The sequence below is a fragment of the Perca fluviatilis genome, chromosome 3, assembly GCF_010015445.1.
Source record: "Perca fluviatilis chromosome 3, GENO_Pfluv_1.0, whole genome shotgun sequence".
NCBI classification, from domain to species: Eukaryota; Metazoa; Chordata; class Actinopteri; order Perciformes; family Percidae; genus Perca; species Perca fluviatilis.
Genome location: NC_053114.1, coordinates 794,794 through 813,233, shown reverse-complemented (window position 1 = coordinate 813,233; position 18,440 = coordinate 794,794). Strand labels below are relative to the sequence as shown.

Genomic DNA, 18,440 nt, shown 5'->3' with positions numbered 1-18,440 from the left:
TCAACCTATTATATGGTGCCATTATGAGGTCAACAATTTAACATGTCCAATACTTAAGTTTTTGCAGTATTTGGACTATTATTATTTTGTGTTTGGAATACCTACATTTCCATCAACCTCAGCTGGACTTTGTATTTTGTACTAATTAGCTAATGTTAGCATGTTCAAATGCTAAAGTAAGATGGTGAACATGGTAAACATTAAACCTGCTAAACACAAGCATGTTAACAGTAACATTGTGAGCATGTTGCCTTGTTGGTGTTAGCATGTTTTTTCCAAATTAAGTCGGGCTATATTAAAATTCTTCAAACTAATTGAAACGCCAAAAACCTGGGCCTAATTAGTATAACTGATTGCATGCCTGGGCAAACAATGAATCAACCATATAGTCTGCTTAGAGTACTGTTCTTACAGGAATGGAAACTTGGGAGGCTTGGAGGGTACATACACAATACACAAAGGGTCATAACAATGTTTGCCCTGGGGCCTCCAAACAGGTTAATATGGCGGCCATGCAAATTCCCCATTTGGGTCCTGTAATTAATAAATTACTTCATTAACCCTGGCCCTTTTTCTTAATTCAAATTATAAACGGAAAACATGTACTACTAAGTAGCACATTGCACAGTGTTGTCTGACTGAAAACATAAATACACACGTGCAACAATGATCTAGCTAATGTAAATAGCATTGCTCAGACATGATCTATTATGAGTGTCTGTCTGTGTGTGTGTGTATGTGTGGGGTGTCTGGTATGTAGAACAGACACAGAGAAAGACTGCCAGGTAATGCCATCTGCCAAATATTTCCTTTTGATGATAAAGCTGCAAGAGTAACTCATCGCAAAGACAAATCAGTGGATGAATTGTTTATGAAATGTATCTGATGGTATTAAATTGATAAATTGCCTCTCAGCTTGGCGGCGTTGTGGATTTAGAGGTGTTTCTGCTCCACGTCAGAAAAGGAGGTTATGTGCTTGTTTATGCGGAAGAGATTTCTGTCTATTTCAAGCAAAAGGTGTCCCTCTATCTTTTTGTTTTCCTTACCGTCCCAATTACTGCTGCAATATGTAACACACTGTAAAAGGCTCATTGCCACTCCCTGGCAAGAAACCTGCCTCCTAAATGTCATGCTTTCAAGAAGAAATTTTAGTCTGCATTGTTTAGGTCCTTCTGGGGCAGGCTTTCCTCAGCCCAAGGGTTGTGGAACTTTCTCAACACATGAAGGTCTTTGTACTACTTCAACTTACGCTTTAACACAAGGGAAATATAACCTTTAGGTGATCCATATCATTTTGCTCTTTCTGGTCAGTATGCCTAAAATGGTTATCTGTCATGTAAACGACATTCCTTCTTCACTGCAGTTCCTCCAGTCATCCTGAGACTGGCTGAGCCCGAGCAGCGCCATGATACCTGCATTGAGTTCACGGTTCGGGGTTACCCCCATCCCAAGCTGCGCTGGTTCTACAAGCAAAAGGAGATTCTCCAGAACGATTACATCCGAACTGACATGGACTTCTACCAGGACTATCTGGAGGGCTGTCTGACCTTCCAGAACCCAACACACATCAACAATGGCAACTACACTCTTGAGGCCAGCAACCCTTTGGGAACAGTCACCAAGACAGTGTATGGTCACTTCCTCATGGCCCCCGACATGGAAGAAAAGGGTGAGTGGATCATTTCTGCATGGTATCTATTTCTTAATGTGCTTGTGGTTGATGAGTGATGCACTGTTGGCAGCCGGCAGCACTGATGTCCCCATAATCACAATTGAAAGTATACTCATGGGTAAAATGTCATTTATGCAAGTGTTATTAACACATTTTTACTGCCTGAACATCACCTTTATTTTTCTTGATTTAAATAAGAATAAAACACAGGAGAAAAGAAGAAATACTGCCAAGTAACTCCCTGATTCCCACAAGAGCTAGCATGGCCCACTTTTAGGAAATGAGCATCACGATTGGAACAAGTCTTCAACTAGTTGAATTTCTCGTTTAAAGTGCCTGTTGTATTAATTGCTGGTCCCGTCCTAGGTGGAAGAACTATTGGGAGCTTTTAGTTTTTATTAAAATCTCCCTTCACAGGGTGCAGGTTGTGCAGCTGATCCCTGCTGGTTGGATCGCAGCCAGGGTTCAGCCACAGTTCAGTCAGGTAGATTGTTCGCTAGCAGTTCATCCTAAGTGCATAGGGAGGGGGAATAAACCCACAAAGACTAGCAAATTTCTCCTCATGGTCAATATTCCAAGGTTAATACCTTGTGTCATTGTTTATTGACATAGTGTAACTTTCTCCGTCTTCTCTTTTGCAGACATAGTGGAACTAGGTGAGTGTTTATATTTTCAAATTTAACCCTTTTATTTCTTTGGTTTTGGTTTTTACTATTTGTTTGTTTGGCCTCCCCCTGCCCCCTGCCCCCCCTTGCCCCCCCCCCCCTTGCACACTCTATTTCTGCTGGTTAGTAAGCAGCTCTACTTGAGCAGCTGATACCTCGCTCAATGGTTCGCTAAGCCCTGCTCCCTTAGTTACTGTTGCCACAATTGTTGATAACGGTGGCAGATTTACCATTCAAAATTCTTCATAATTTGTTTCAGCAATGCTGGATGGTAGACAAAACTCACTTCTCTTTATAGCACAAAACTATCAATTCATCAGATTTTATCATCTGTAGCTAATAAGCAAATAATATTAGCTAGCTATTCAAGCTAACAGTATCTCCATCAATTGGTTAAAAATGCAGTCTGCAGCTAACTTTTAAATCTTTCAAGCTGACTAATTTTAAAACGAGAACTATAGGCTCTTGGGGGCTACGCATGATATCTCAGGTGACGCTGGCAGAGGTGGCTGGAGTGAAATTTTCCAAGAGAAGGTCAGAGAACTATATATATAGCAGCATCCAGGAGCAGCTTCCACACAGTGGGTACATTGTTGCCAACTCTTTTCTAATGAAAGTAGCTAGCACTAACTCAAAAAGTTGCCAAATTATGTCATATGGTCATTTGCATATTGGTGACGTTATCACATTTGCACAAGGCTTAGCGTTTGTGTCGGCTAACTGCCTGCTGCTCAATTTGCAAGAGAAGAGGGAGCGAGACGCCGTGCTGTTGGCTGAAGAGCTGTGGACTGTGATTACTCTGAGCAGCATGCATGGAAACGAATTACAATATTATATATCTCGCTTTTCCAGTGATGGTCTGAAGTTTCTAAAAGCTTTTTAGAAATAATGTTGCTAAGAGGTTCTTAAAAGTCACTAAATCTAGCGAGAAAGAAATGCTCATCAGTTACTACTGTAGCTGGTAGTTTTACTCTCACTACAGCCCTATAACCACCGCTTCAACAAAACCAACAAAACCAAAGTCAGACTGACTGAGTATGACATGCAACAAAGGAATTAAACCAGGCATATAGCAGTCATGTGGTACAGTATGTGCTAGGACACCCCAGGTTTTAGTAATTCTCTTTAATGGGAACTGAATCAGCAACTCAGCGTGCATAACGCTTCCTCTCTAACCCCTAACTAAGCAGCCACAGTGTAAACAAGCTAGTTTCCCAAACTGTTAGCTGCTGATGTGTGAATGTTTGTGAAGTGGTTATTGCAGTCATATTACTGTAACGATATTTTGGCCTGCTCTCACACTGCATCGTAAATCTCCTGTGTGTGATGTGTGGTTTGGCCTCAGGCTGTTGTGGCAGCCTCACTCTTGACGGCCTAAACTAAGTGGGCCGGTCTGATCTCTGACCTTCATCAGAGTCTTCTTCCATCTCCATATGAGGCCATTCTTTCTAATCAGTCATGGATTATAGAGCCTGCAGCATGGCCCGGGATGGAGACGGATGGACGCCAACTGTGTGGCGAGCTGCATTAGGCGGGCAACGACTTCATGTTGCCACACATGCGCGCACACTCGCACAGCTTGTGGGAGTGAGGCAAGTGAGGGAGAAGTGTTTAGATGATGAGTGTGAAACATTATAGCAGCGGTGTGTAAGTGAGTTCAGCCGTAGAAAGGAGAGTGACAGGCAGACTGATACTAATAATGCTGAGGAGAGAGGAGGGCAGAGGGAGGAGAGGAGAGAGGGATGAAGGCTGGGAAGGAGGGACAGAGAGATGGTAGTCAGGGCACACACACACTCACACACAAACAGAGCAATGCACTTTAGTGTACTGTGTGTTTCTGAGCCAGTGGCAGCCAGTCTACCATGTGGCCATTAATTTGCCCACAATTACTCTCTGATGTCCTGGCTGGAGGCCTCAGACTGGAGTTTTCCCTGACACCAGTTCATTTTGTTTCATGGCTCTGTATCCGTCCTCTTCTCCTTACTCTTCCCACACCTCTGCTGTTTGCCAAAACTCTCATTAATAGAGGTGTGACATGTAGCATTTTAACATCAATGAATTATTTTAGGATCATTTTGAGACATTAAAGCTGTGGTAGGCAAAAAGTCCATAATAATCTTACAGCTTATTGTAATTCAAGTGGTTTGAGAGAGAACTATACTTTTGCACCTCCCCTTGGCTCTGTTCTCAGGCTTTATGTAAATCTAGCCCGTTATGGGAGACTTTGGCCAATCACAGGTTATTTCAGAGAGAGAGAGCTCCAGAGTTCCAGGCTCTTCAGTTCATGCATATGCCAGTGTGAGGGGAAAAGTGGAGCTGCAAGAAGATGTGTAACTCTACTTATATTCTGGTGGTTTTTTTTCACATTCTGCAATGCAGCTTTGATACATATACAATACTGTAGACTGTAGAGTTGTGCTACCTGAGCTGAGTCCAGCAGGCTCCAGTTTTATGGGTCACATTTTTTAGGACAAATATGTCAAGTTTGAGTTGGTGCGGTGGATTTTTCAGCTGATTTCATTTAATGTTATTTAACATTTGGTGCTCTTGGCCGTATGAGCTTCTTTTCTGTTGTTTTGCTTGTATCGTGTATAATTTTAAAGCAACGTGTTTTAATCACTCTCGTGTTTTAATCACTCTCTCTCTGTGTATGTAAGCACAAGCATGCATTTGTGCAAAAATAATCACAATGTCTTTTCTGCTACTTTCCTAAACACTGGATAGCAAATTCCAGGCTTTGTTAGGAACCGTGTGACAGGTGTCAGCCTTGTCTGTACAGACTTCTAAATCAAAAGCCTTTTATCAGCCTCGACACATAAAAATGTATTGCTCATTAACATTTTCTCTCAAGCCATTATGGCCCAATACAGTGGCAATGTTCTTCCTCTTTAAGTAGGACAACTTCAATCCATGTGAGATTTAACATTATTCATTACTCAGAAAAATACGAGGGCCAGGCGCTCTTAATTGCAAGAGTTTGTTTTTAAAATGAGAGACACATGAATAAGGAAAGCACAAAATAATATTTTCAACTGGTAATGAGAACTATCACAAAACATTTCTTAAACCACTTGGCTTTGTGGAGATACTGAAAATATGCTCTGAATTATGTATACCAGAGAGCACATCAGGTCGTCTTATTCTAGCCTGTTAGTCTGTGCATTACCCCGTGTTAAGTGTTACTTACACTGCTTTAGCGTGATAATAGGTGCATAAACAGGTTCAGTGGAATAAACCAGAGTTGACTACTTCTAGTGCAGCCACTGTGCATGAGAAGCAATAAGAAATCATACAAGAGTTTATAACTCAGTTTCTACGTATTTACTGGAAAGTGTGGGAGTGAACCACAGATGTTAAAGGTTCATTCTCAGCCACTGATGTTTTGTGTTTTCGTGTTGCAGTTCCTTCGATGCCGTCAGATGGTGATTCAGGCCGACCAGATGAAGATACATTTGGGGTGAGTTTTCTCCTTAATGATGTTGATGAAACAGCAACTAAAGATGTTGCCCCTGGACCTAACAGAGAGCTGCTGTGTGTTTCAAATCTGCTTTTTATTAGTCAAAGGACCCTTTTAGGGGTTTGTACTGTGTGTTGACACGCAGCGCTGAGGCACAAAGACAACATTTTTTCAAAGGTGTGTGTTTGGACATTAATGATGTTCATGATGGCCACACTATATTTCTGTGTGTGCTGCTGAAACTGTATGTAATATGGAGGATTCTGTACAAATGTTTGAAACCAACACTGGTGTTATTCCACTGTAGTTCAGTATATGGAAAGAGATGCTGTCACTACCGTTGTTAATGGGCTTTTTTTAATGGCAGACATTTTGACACGTCATAGCAGGAAAAGCATAGGTGGTATAACTAACTTTGAAACAAAACAAACAAACTTTATTCCTAATTGTCACTTACACACAGTACAATGGAGTGACATTTTATTTCTGCAATTAAACCCATTCTAAGTATATAAGGAGCAGTAGACACACTGTATATCACATGTGTCAAACTCAAAGCCCACGGGCCAAATCCAGCCCCTTGCAGATTTAGATCCAACCCGTATATCAATTTGGGTTTCGCAATACATTTTGGCCCGCCTAGTTGTGCGCCAAACCAAAAACACAGGAAAGTGTTTTTTAAACTGCAATTACCTGACATTCAAAGCAGAATTTGGCAGATTTGCGGACTCTGAGACTCAGAAATTCCCCCAAAAGCAGAGAGAGAGTTTTCATATTCAGGCTGTGAAACAGGTTGTTGTTAAAAAAAATAGTTTTTGCTTGATTTGCTAAATTCTACGATGGTTAAGGAACTGTTTTGATGACTTTTGTAACATGTCAACAAAAATGTGACAAAAAGCATAGAAAAATGGAAAAAAGCAACAAATTTACAAAAAGGTGACAAATGTCTGAGAAAGCCATAAAAACGTTGGAACGAAAACAACAAAAATGAGGAAAAAAGCTACAAAAATGTTCTAAAAAAGTGACATGCAGTAACAAAAGCAAGTCAATAAACTCTCCATGTCTGGCCCTCGGTGTGATTCTCCTTTTCCAGTGCGGCCCCTAGTGAAAATGAGTTCGACACCCCTGCTGTATATATTTCAGTGTCTTGCTCAGGGACACTTTAAAATGTGGCCAGAGGAGCCTGGGATTGAACCACCAACCTTTTGGTTATGGGGTAACTCTACCTCCGAGGCACAAGGCACCCCTCATGATGTGAGCTAGTTAGCAGGACAGTTCTTTGCGTATCTTTAGCGGAGCGGAGAGCTGCTTCACGCTCGCTTCAGGGACCGTGGTGCAGCTGGTGGAATATCAAGCATTGACTTGAATGGCTGTGATTGCTCGCGGGGGCCGCGGCGCATCCTGAACTTGACGCAGACGCTCCCGGTGAAAAATAGGGAAAAGGCTCAGTCCTTACTGCAGTGGCCTGGGTTCAAGTCCAACCTGTGGCCCTTTGCTGAATCTTGTACCCCCTCTCTCTCCCTCTTTCCTGTCTTCAGCTATCCTATCAAATAAAAGCAAAAAAAAAAAAAAAATCTTAAAACAAAAACAAACAAAAACATTAATTCAAGCATGTGAAGTTTAAAAATTAAAGAATATTTTATTTGCATTCATTAATATTCTGGGATCAAAAACAAAATGTTTCATTTTACTTTTAAGATCTCTGTGAGCCTGAGTTGTAAGTGTTTTAACATGTGCAGTAGCTGGTAAACAGAACAATAAAGAGCAGCTGTAGTAGCAAATTCTCTGTAAGACATGGTCATTATTCAAAACGATACGTATCATATCTTGGCCTCTCTATCGCAATCATATTGTGACGTTGGAGGCAAAAAAATCCTGTCTGTGATTATAACAAGCAAACTGTCCTATGTCAACTGAAAAAAGCAGCTGTCTATATTTTTATTATTTACATTATTTATTCTGTACTTATCCAAATTAGTCCAATTTTAGTTTTTTCAATTGAAATATTTGGTCAGAAAAAACTGGTTGTTATGATGATGATGAGCCAGGCTTGTGACTTTAAAGTACCTACTGTACTGCATGTTCTTTCTCCGAACTGCAATGGGAGTAAGTCTGGCTGTAGGTAGCTTTTTTCCAGACTCCTGTAATCTGTGAGAAAGCAGTATTCACAATCTAGTGGATTAAACTCTGATTTGCAGTATTTAAGGTGATCAGAAATGTGGAGAGGATTATGATGTGATCACCGTCTGACACAGCATTTCGTTTCTCTCAGGTTTCCATCGCTGTGGGTTTGGCAGGCTTTGCTTGCGTCCTCCTCCTCGTCCTTTTTGTTCTCATCAACAAATACGGCCGGCGCTCCAAATTCGGTATGAAAGGTAAGTCTACGCAAATAGGCAGACAGGCAGATAGGCAGGCCGACAGTTAGCTTTGTTTTCTCCTTTCTGCCGGTTGCATCATTGTGCGGAATCCATTCCCCCAGCTAATCTTCTCTTTAAAACCTTTGTTCATCAGAAAATGTACACATGCAGCTACTGTAGAAGTCCTACTTTTTACTGCGTTTTTTTTTAAGAACCTCTACTACACCTTAGTCACATCCCACGAGGACTCATTCGGAAAAAAGAAAGAAATGGTTTTCCCATTTGGAGGCACTATTAATGGTCTTGGTGCTTGTTACAGGGTTGGAATATTCCAGGGTTGGAATATTGTGTGTCCTGCTAAAGGCCATACATTTGCAACTACCCATACACATGCACACGTAGAGCATAGCTAGATCAATACTAAAGGGCAGTGTGCATGCAAACGAGATCTATGCACTGTACATACACCTCACACATTCACCGTGTCTGCTAGAGCGATTGTGGAAAGGATCCTGAATTAATTAGTGGACTCGGCGCTGTCGATCATGCTGAGAAATTCAATAGGATTAAACATGGCTTTTGTGCATGCTGAGCTTTCATTTTGTGTCAGCTCCAGGTTTTGCTTGTCTCTGTGGCGTTGGCGTTATGGAAGAGGCGAAAGCTGTCATAGGGCTGATCTAGGAACAGAGAGCAGAGAGGAAAGGACCGGTAGCAGCTCAGGTCCTGTGATTCAGGTTTCAAGTGTTTGCCCACCCAACTGCAGCTTATCAGTTGGCAGGCTGAGTAGCGGCTTTTGCTCGTGTTTGGTGGACTGTGGGGGGTGAGTTTGTGTATCGCTCACAAAACGCACTCTCCTGCGTCCCTTTGCAACAAGCTCCTGATCATAACCCATATGCATTTCTTCTTCTCAGTGGGTTTTGTTTGGATTCACTCATCAATTTCTAGCATTTGTCACTTTCTTCTTATACATCACACTATGTTCTAATAACACGCCACCGGGACCCAACACCTCAAACCATTCATTTTCCTCATTTCATACGGTGTAAAGTAGCATTAGCCGCCGCCACCCCTTAATTAGCTACTTTACAGGATTAGTGTTTGTTACCTACCTTGGTAAAGAACTCTCTGCTGTAATTATTTAGGGGGTGGCAATTATTGCATTGGCCTAAAGCTGGCTCTTATCAAGGATGAGTCTTAAACAGTAGTTAATGAGGCTTTACAGACGTCTTTGTAATGTCATGGCAAGTCATATAAATGTATGCTGTGCTAACAAACGACCCAGAAAACAAAAGTTGTCAAGTCGAAATAAGAAATAAAAGATAATTAATGCAATATGTTTGCGTATAAGAGACCACATACAGATTATCATAAACTCCATGATATGTACTGTAGGTAGATTGACCCTTTGTGTTTGTATACAGTCTATGAGATATACTTTAATTGTTGCCACAGCTGCTTGCTTATGATTCTACCGTGAACTGAATTTCTTATTCCTTTGTATCTAAAGCACGTAGATGCATTTGACACACAACAGAGTAGTTTTGATATCTGTGTTACAGCTCTGCCTTATTTCTACACTTGCTTTCAAATAAAAGGAGGCACTGGTTCATATTGCTGGCAGTGTTGAGAGCTTAGCATGTTTCAATGCTCAGAGCACCCAGTGTCAAAGCCAGTGTAGTCTCGCATTGCTGTGGAGTTGAGTCTGGCTACACCACAGATATATTCTAGGATAGGAGCAAAGGAAACGCTCTGGGTTGTTTGCATTTCTTTAAACCAATCACAATTGTCTTGGTTGGTGCTAATTTCCTGATGCAGTGACAATGGTTCTGCTAAATATTCCCGGGAAGGAACTGGTTTTGGTGGAACATTTGCACCCACAAAAGAAAACTCCACATACAATATTAAATAAAGTTAACTGTTGACACAATCCAGTAACGTGAGTTATTTAACTGAGCTGATACATGGTTAAACCTCATTGGCTCTTACCAGTGTATCGCCGTGTGTACTTCATCCACAGCAATCCCACCAATCGGTCCCAAAACATCCCAGTCAGAGAGGAAATTACCTAAACATATTCTTTGTAAATCTTTACAATCATTCACCTAAAGAAACAAACAGGCCTGCCTTGTTGCACCATCCAAATTTTCTTCAAAACTTGCCATTTTTAGTGTGTAATGGACACTTCGTCAGGCTTAGCCTGACAATGTACTCCCGCCGATTCAGATTTCTGTAGGAGTTATTTCAACTCTTCAAATGCAGTTTCATTACTCGCCAAGCAGTAATCTGTCTCATCCAAAGTTCTCTTGGACACTGCGGGGCTTCTTTTTTTTTTTATTGCATTGCGTGGCTATCTCGCTGAGTGCCACATGGTTCTCCAGCAAGACTCGCATGCTTCCTACAATATGTTAAGATTGTCCGCATTGCTCAAGGGCACCAAAACATTTTCCGTCAAGAGACTGAAAAGCATATTTTCATAAACTTTTCTCTGCTCACATTTTTCCCAAGAGTCATTTGAGCTCAGCTGCCTTGTTCAAGGTAACACCTAGTTTTATGAACTAATGTGATAGTGCAGGAAATAGAAGCATATTGAAGCTTGAGCAGAGCACCAGGATGAGCCATTGCCGATGATGGTTTCCAGTTTTTACGTTAAGGTCAGTGTTGTGGAGCATGGTGTGTTTCAGCTCTGTTCTACCTTATTGTTGCCATAATGTCTTCATGTAATGATTAAAAAATAAGAGGCATCTAGGCTTCTCCTTTTCTATCAGGTAGTAGTTTGTATCCCCAGACTGCGGGTGTACATAAGCCACTTCAGTTTAAATAGAGATGCTGCCGCCTCCACTGTCACTGTGACAGATTGAAGGTATAAAAGACTTAAAGAGAGGTGATGTCGGTGTGGACTCTTTCAGGACCTCACGCTGTTTGGTACAATAGCCTGATTTGTCGTGTTGTGTGTGTGTGTGTGTGTGTGTGTGTGTGTGTGTGTGTGAGATCCCCTCCCACTCTTGTTCTGGAGAATCAGCTGGAAGGCTTGAAGAAGTCATTACCTGGATGGAGCCATAATGGATTTTCGCTCCACTAAATCACTATGGCTCTTTTGGCTGTTTGAGTTTGATCACCGACCGTTTCTGGGCATCCAATAAAAACTCTGGGTTTGTGTGTGTGTGTGTGTGTGTGTGTGTGTGTGTGAGCTACAATACATTCAATTGATTTGCTAGCATTTCAAGGCCCACTGCCAGGTCCGTCCACTGGCTGCCCTGCGTTTACAGCTCTGACTGATATACCCCAGCTCAGTTTATGTGGTTGTAATTGTGGTTTAATGTAAGATACTGTGCCTGCCTGCGTGTGTTTGTGTGTGTTTGCACATGTGTGCGCTGTACATAACCTGTTGCTCTGATCAATATGTTGTCAACTTACCTTCCCAGCTAAAGCATCTTGCTGTCTAAGCAGCAGTCTCATCTTTTACATTGTAATTCACACCAGTGGGTTTGAAGTGTCGTTCACACAGATTTTTGTCAGCAGGGAATCGATAATGCTTCTTTAGAAAAAGACACACAGCACGTTAGTAATAAGTATTATGCTCACCTGTTATCTTTTCTTATATTCTGGTAGAAAATTACCCCACCCCTGCTGCTGTAAGTGCAGCCAATAGACCACTAAATGTATATCATTGTGTCATATTCCCTGTCTTCTACGTAAAATCTCCTGAGCAGAGATCCAAACAAGATGTTTCCATATTTTTAGTGTTTAGACCTATTGGGTGCACCAATTTTTTGGGTGCAGTAGACCTGTCTTTTAAAACTGTAACTGACTGTAAAAACAGAAAATGTTTCAGACTTCACCAGAACACAAACATACCTAAAACTTAAAAGAATAACATTGCTATTATACAATAGCAAAAAAGAGTGAAAGAGAAAGTTGACACGTTCCTGGTGGTATTCTGTCATTCTCTGTCATTATAACAACACTAATCTGAATTTTTAAATATAACCATTTTGAACTAATTCTGAGGGTCCCAATATGGCTTTGGAATCAATGCCACATTGTGCTGCATTCTGGGTATTTCTGTGGCTCATCCACAATAGTTGTTGGCAGCTGCTGTGTGTTTATATAAGGAGGAGATGATACAGGCGCTATTTTTGGCTCCATGTCACTGCAGAGTTTAGACTGAAAATATACAGTAAACAATCAAAGGCAGAGGTGACATGTCAGGAGGAAGTGACAAATGACAGAGGAAACAGTATTGAGTGACGTTCATTTTAGGAAGGCAAGACAATGGTAGTTATTAATCGTTCAAAGATGGATCTTTTTCTTGATGTATTTGTGTATCATTCTTTTTTTTTGTACATTTGCCTTTAATGAATTCAGTACAGTAAAAGTTTTTTTTTTTTTTCTCTAAAACTTCTAAAACAATCTTTTAATGTATGCTCCCCTGTTATCTTTTCTTATATTCTGGTAGAAAATTACCCATTACCTGATGCCGTAGCAGTCAGCTACTCTTCTTGGGGTCCACACTAACACACAATGCATACGCATTACATCACAGACAACCCATTACAAGAATATATGTAAAATCACATCAATGTGCAATACACTTATCACGCCTACATACATACACATACAGATGTATGGCTCGATACATAATTTCTTTTTTCTATGGCAGAAAATAGCACTCATTTGAAGCCAATCCCTGTTGATTTACTAAACCTAATTATTTTTGTTGCCTAAACTTAATTTGTTCTGTTTCACAGCGTTAACTAAATATTTAAAATGTTAGGTTTAGAGTTAACGTTACGTTAAATAGAACGCTCACATGACTAGAGTCACATGATTAAACTGCCAATGTGCGGCATTAATATAACGCTCATATGTGTCATTTTGGGAGTCTTTTGAAATTAACCTATAATGTTGTTTAGATATGATCATGTCTTGGTAAAATCACAACTTGTCACTTTTACATTAAGGGTTTTTGTACCAATTAAACATATTTATTATATATATATATATATATATATATATATATATATATATATATATATATATATATATATATAATGTGAAGAGAGTTTTAGAGGCAGGCAGGCTTTGTTGCCTTTAGACAGAGCCAGGTTGGTGTTTCCAGTCTTTTTGCTAAACTAACTAGGCTGTTGGCTGTAGATTCATATTTGCCATACAGACATAGACAGTGGTATCAATCTTCTCATCCAGCTCTTGGCAGGGAAGCAACAAAGCATATTTCCCAAAAGGACAAACTGCACTTTCAGGCCACTGTGCCTGTTGGATAAATCACACACAAGTCTGTAAGTGCAGAATGCATGTGAAAGAAATTTGGCCCTCAGTCTTTAACCCTATTAAATACTATGAGGCTGAAAATGCTGAACGAAGCAAATGACTCATAAATGCTGAGACTCCAAGAAGTCAGGGTCAGATGAAGCCCAGTTAGAGGGGCCGGGCAGGATGCTACCTGTGTCAAGGTGAGCAGACACTGTTCTCATTTAATGACATTTAGCCATCCAGTCAACACTGTTACTCAGAGTGTACAGGTGTGGGGCATTCTCAGTGAGCAGTAGAGCTAGTAGATGTTGTGTGAACTGAAACTGTGACATTTTTAAGACATAGGCCAGTCCGCTCATTAGGGTTTTGATTTAATCAACATAGGCAGTTTTCAGGTTTTTGGACATGCAGATAGACATGTAGGTAAATCACAGAGATGACCAGAACACACACACACACACACACACACACACACACACACACACACACACACACACACACACACACACACACACACACACACACACACACACACACACACACACACACACATAAACCGTACCCCACTGCGGCTTGCTAGTCTCTGTGATCCAGGCGTGTGTGTCAGGGCGGCTTACCCTCCTCTCCGCTACATTACCTGAACCAGGCCTGGGGATGATCAGCCCACACACACACACAGCAGCATTTACCGCATCACTGCCTGGCTTGGCCTCCAGTGGCCAGAGTGAGCTCTGCCCCTGAGCAGCGAGACATGTCCGTCTACAGACAGACGGGCAGACAGACACTCCTGCTATGTGTCTGTACAAATGTCAAGCACATTTCCAGCCAAAAATCTTTTAATTAAATGTGATTTGCATAGCCCGTTAAGTACAGTTACTCAAGTACAGTACAATTTAGAGGTACTAAGTATTTCCATTTCATACCACTTCTATTCCACTACATTTCAGGCAAACATTTAAATACATTTACAGTATTTGACACCAAAGTTACTTTACAGATCAACACTTTACACAGCAAACCTATAGTGACTTAGAACATAAACTAATACATTGTTAAGGGTTCAACTGCCAGATATTAATTTATATTTATATATTTATATTAATTATTACTTATATAAAGTACTGTAGTTAATATTAGTTCCACCATCACTGCAGGCATACTAATACACAGCAACTAGTGGCGTCTTTGGTGTGATGAGGTCGATCCAACCTTGCAAAGAGTTTTTTCACGCAAATGTATGACTTTGTAATCTCAGAGAACATCATATTTTTTTCCTTAAATGTGTAAGTTTTTTCTCATAAATTTACCACTTTATTCCAGAGAAAATCCAGATGTCTCGTAAATCTACATATTTTGTCTGTGAATATTACCCCACTCCCCCAGCTATGCATTTTTTTTATTTTCTTCCTACAATGTCCCTAATATGCTGTCATGTGTAAATATGTCATAGTGATTCTGTGAGCAAAGTCTTAAGAAACAGGCATATTATTGGTTAAAAAAACAGTTAATTAAAAGTGTAAATCCACACTAAGTCACAGAGGGCAGACAGACTAACACATTAACTCTGTGCAGATGGAGATTTTTAAATGGAAGCAACCAATTGTTTGGCTTCCCTCATTCTGGACAGGTGTTTAAGGGACATTTCAGGCCCCCTGTTGAAACCACGGTGTTGGAAACTCATTCACTATTCATGTTGCTACATAATTAATGACATTTAAAAAAAGATTTTTCTTTGATGTTTAAAAACATTACATTTAAACATATTCTGCGTTGTCAACAGATATACAGATCACAAAGCTCTTGTCTTTCCTGCACAAATGGTGTTTACCCTTTGCTCAGTTGCTACAGCGCCAGCCATCTTAATTGACTGTAATTCATTCTTGTGAACGCGTGCGACAGATGGGGCCTGCCAAGAAAACAGCAACAGGCACATCGGGGAAGTGTTTCTTGTTATATCTCTTCCCAGAAAAGAAGGCTGTTATCAGGAGTTAAAGTCCATCTTCCATCATGTCTGTCGTCATATTGTGTTGTTTTTCAGACTATCTCTGCCGCTGATGCCTCAGATCGCCAGCATTTTAAGTGAACCCTAAAAGGATTTGGAAGCTGCTGACTGCACTCTCTCAGCCGCAGCATTATCTCACATGTCGTTCCCTAGCTCTTTTTGCACCGTGTATGGAAAATGAAAATACAAGAAAAAAAGCCTGTTTATTTATTTATCTCACTTACAAGTTGCATGAGAGCCTTCCCTGGGAGTTTGGCTGTGGTGCTTGTCTGTCCCTGGATGGATATAGAGTGCAGGGTGGCCTAGGGTTGTTGCTGTGGACATGGTGTTCCTGGTACAAATAGGATTGCTATTTTTTTGTTTCTTTTATATTGGGCTCCAGACGGTCAGCATAAGACTGCCAACAGCTAAGTGCCCTCTGTCCTATTGGTATCTTTCTGCAGAGCTGTGCACTGCTCTGCTGTGCCACGCACCGTAAAGTAACTCCAAGTAAAAGGCCAGGCTTTGCAGAGTGGTCTTGCTGAATGCACTTTGACTGGTTGTTTAGAAGCGTCTTTCCTTTTAAGTCTTTGCTATCAATAGTTCAGAAGGTTTAACAATAGCTTAATATAACATCTTTAAAGTTTCAGCATATGGCAGAATACAGATGTATGAGTAGAGGAAGAAGCCACACTCTTCTACCGCAGGCTTTCTAAACTGCTGCAGAAATTTGACTCTGTCCCCCAGGGGGACTCATTTCGAAAATATCATGTTTGTTCCTTTTTTCAGCCATGGAAAGCTACAAGAGCCAGCTGTGTGTGAGTCTTAGCTTTTTGTCTTATAATGAATACAAATGTAGTTACACTGTACAACAGGCTAAACACACTTAGTCAGAGTTTAAAAGATCAACATCTCTCCCCTTGTCTTGTCTTTCCATGCTTTCACATATCATAGAATAAGCAAACAAAATATCTTTATAACAAATGCAGTTCATTCACCTTCATCACCTTGTATTCTAATGGCCTGAGAGCCAGAACATATGGAATGGTCTTTCACACAGGCCTTGGATGAATAAAGGCCTTGGATGAAACATGTGAACATCAAGGATGACTACAACAGCCTTTTCAGTACATAGTGCATAGGTTATGTGAAATCCAACACTTTAAAAAGAGTCATACAGTGACGTAATACTTCATTAAATGATAAAAGATGTAACCCTTTGTACACTTTAAGAGTGTATTATTCTAAAGCAATTGGTTACATATTCAAGGCAAATCAATTGCTAAACAAGCTCACTTTCATACACCCTTTAAGAGTGTGTATTATGAGAGGAGTATATGTAATTACACAGCTCAAGCGTTATACTAATAATTGAAGCAAAATGCCGTAAAATAATATGAAAGAAGGGGTGATTACTTAAGGTTTCAGACAATGTCATGTGTGTAATATGACTGTGTATACTATTGTCAGTTACCCACACTGCGGCTCGCTTATGTTTTCATTTGATTTTATTTTGTTTTCAGTAAGCTCTATTTTTCAATAGGCTTGGTTAGGGACATTGTCTCTAGAGCTTCTTTCTTGTGAAGGTTCGTTGCCACTGTTTATTACAACTCTGAATTTTCACAATTTGTCATCGCCTTCAACACACTGTAAACCATTTAGGAGACGGACACTGTCTTCAGTACAGCTGAACAACAAGTCCATGAAAATGCATCAGGGACAACTTCTACATCTCCATGTTTCAATTAGTATTGATCAGAAAAACTCCTCAACTGCTGCTCCATACTGGGTTCTTTTCATTGTGTGCATTATCTGAAATGGAGAAAAATGTTTTGTGTATCTAACCATTACATCAATGCTTTTATTCCGATGCCAGTCCTATCAAGTATATTAGTATTTTTAAAGTGAGCACAATGCTTAATCGTTTTTGAATTTTCACACTTCTTAAAACCTTTTATTTAGCTCATTGTAGCAGCACATTTCTTAATATTGATCCTGCACTGCACACCCACAGTCTTTTGTCAGCCATTTACTGTGCCCATATTTCTTTTAAGGACCTTGGTTTTGCTTGAATTCACTTTGACAGCTGGCTAACAAGGGGGACATTTGTATAATTAACTTCCTGCCTACACCTCTCTCTGTGACTGGAATTGAAACACAATGTGTAACCATTGAGATACTGCTTCACCATGTTAACCACATGGTTGGCACATTCTGGATAAAGATGCATTCATGCAGTATTACCATCTTTTTTTCTTTTCTTTTTTTGCGAGAGGCGAGATAATCTCTATTAGCTCCGTAAGTAATCATAAAAACATTTATTTCTGCCTTGAACTTTCATTCAACCTCCCAACCATACAGTATATTCCCTATCCTGGAGGACTTTGCTAATGGTTATTGCGCTCATATTTTCTGCAATTTACATGAGGCCTTGGAATAGACCTATGCGGTATAGTGCTGATGAGTTTCTTTCAGGTTAATGAACATTAAGGGACTCAGTCTCAGCAGACTTGGAGTACAGCAAACTGCGCTTGGACAGCACTCCTCAAATCTTGCAATACAGCACTGACGGTTCCCTGTTGGCTGCACACAGTGTGTCAACTCGACTCACTTTTTTGATACCAGTACTTTTCTCTTTTTGTTTTCCACTGTGGATATTCAACACGGTGTGGGCGGGATTCTCAGCTGATTGCCTTAGCGACGCTGCGTGAATCTGTCGGGGCATCATCTTCAACGCAACATCCTAAATCCTGTCATCGGAAAGGAACGTCTGCACTTCGTCAATTGTATACCATAGTTTAGTGTACGCAGTGGTGGAATGTAACTAAGTACATTTACTCCAGTACTGTACTTCAGTACCAAATGTTGAGGTACTTGTACTTTACTTGAGTCTTTTCTCCTCATGCCACTTTCTACTTCTACTCCGCTACATTTCAGAGAGAAATATTTTTATTATTTATTTTTACTCCACTACACTCATCTGTTACAGCTTTAGTTACTAGTTACTTTAGTTACTCCACTACATTCATCTGTTACA

The 18,440-nt window shown here is 40.4% G+C and overlaps 1 protein-coding gene across 1 annotated transcript in view; it reads left to right on the top strand.

The window, feature by feature from the left end:
- The window catches only part of ntrk3b (neurotrophic tyrosine kinase, receptor, type 3b), a 215,393-nt gene that overhangs the window by 108,316 nt on the left and 88,637 nt on the right, over positions 1-18,440 (top strand). The window contains exons 8-11 of the mRNA XM_039795075.1: positions 1,364-1,669; positions 2,314-2,328; positions 5,739-5,794; positions 8,067-8,169. Coding sequence (XP_039651009.1) covers positions 1,364-1,669; positions 2,314-2,328; positions 5,739-5,794; positions 8,067-8,169 — 480 coding nt within the window. The remainder of the gene's footprint in view (positions 1-1,363; positions 1,670-2,313; positions 2,329-5,738; positions 5,795-8,066; positions 8,170-18,440) is intronic.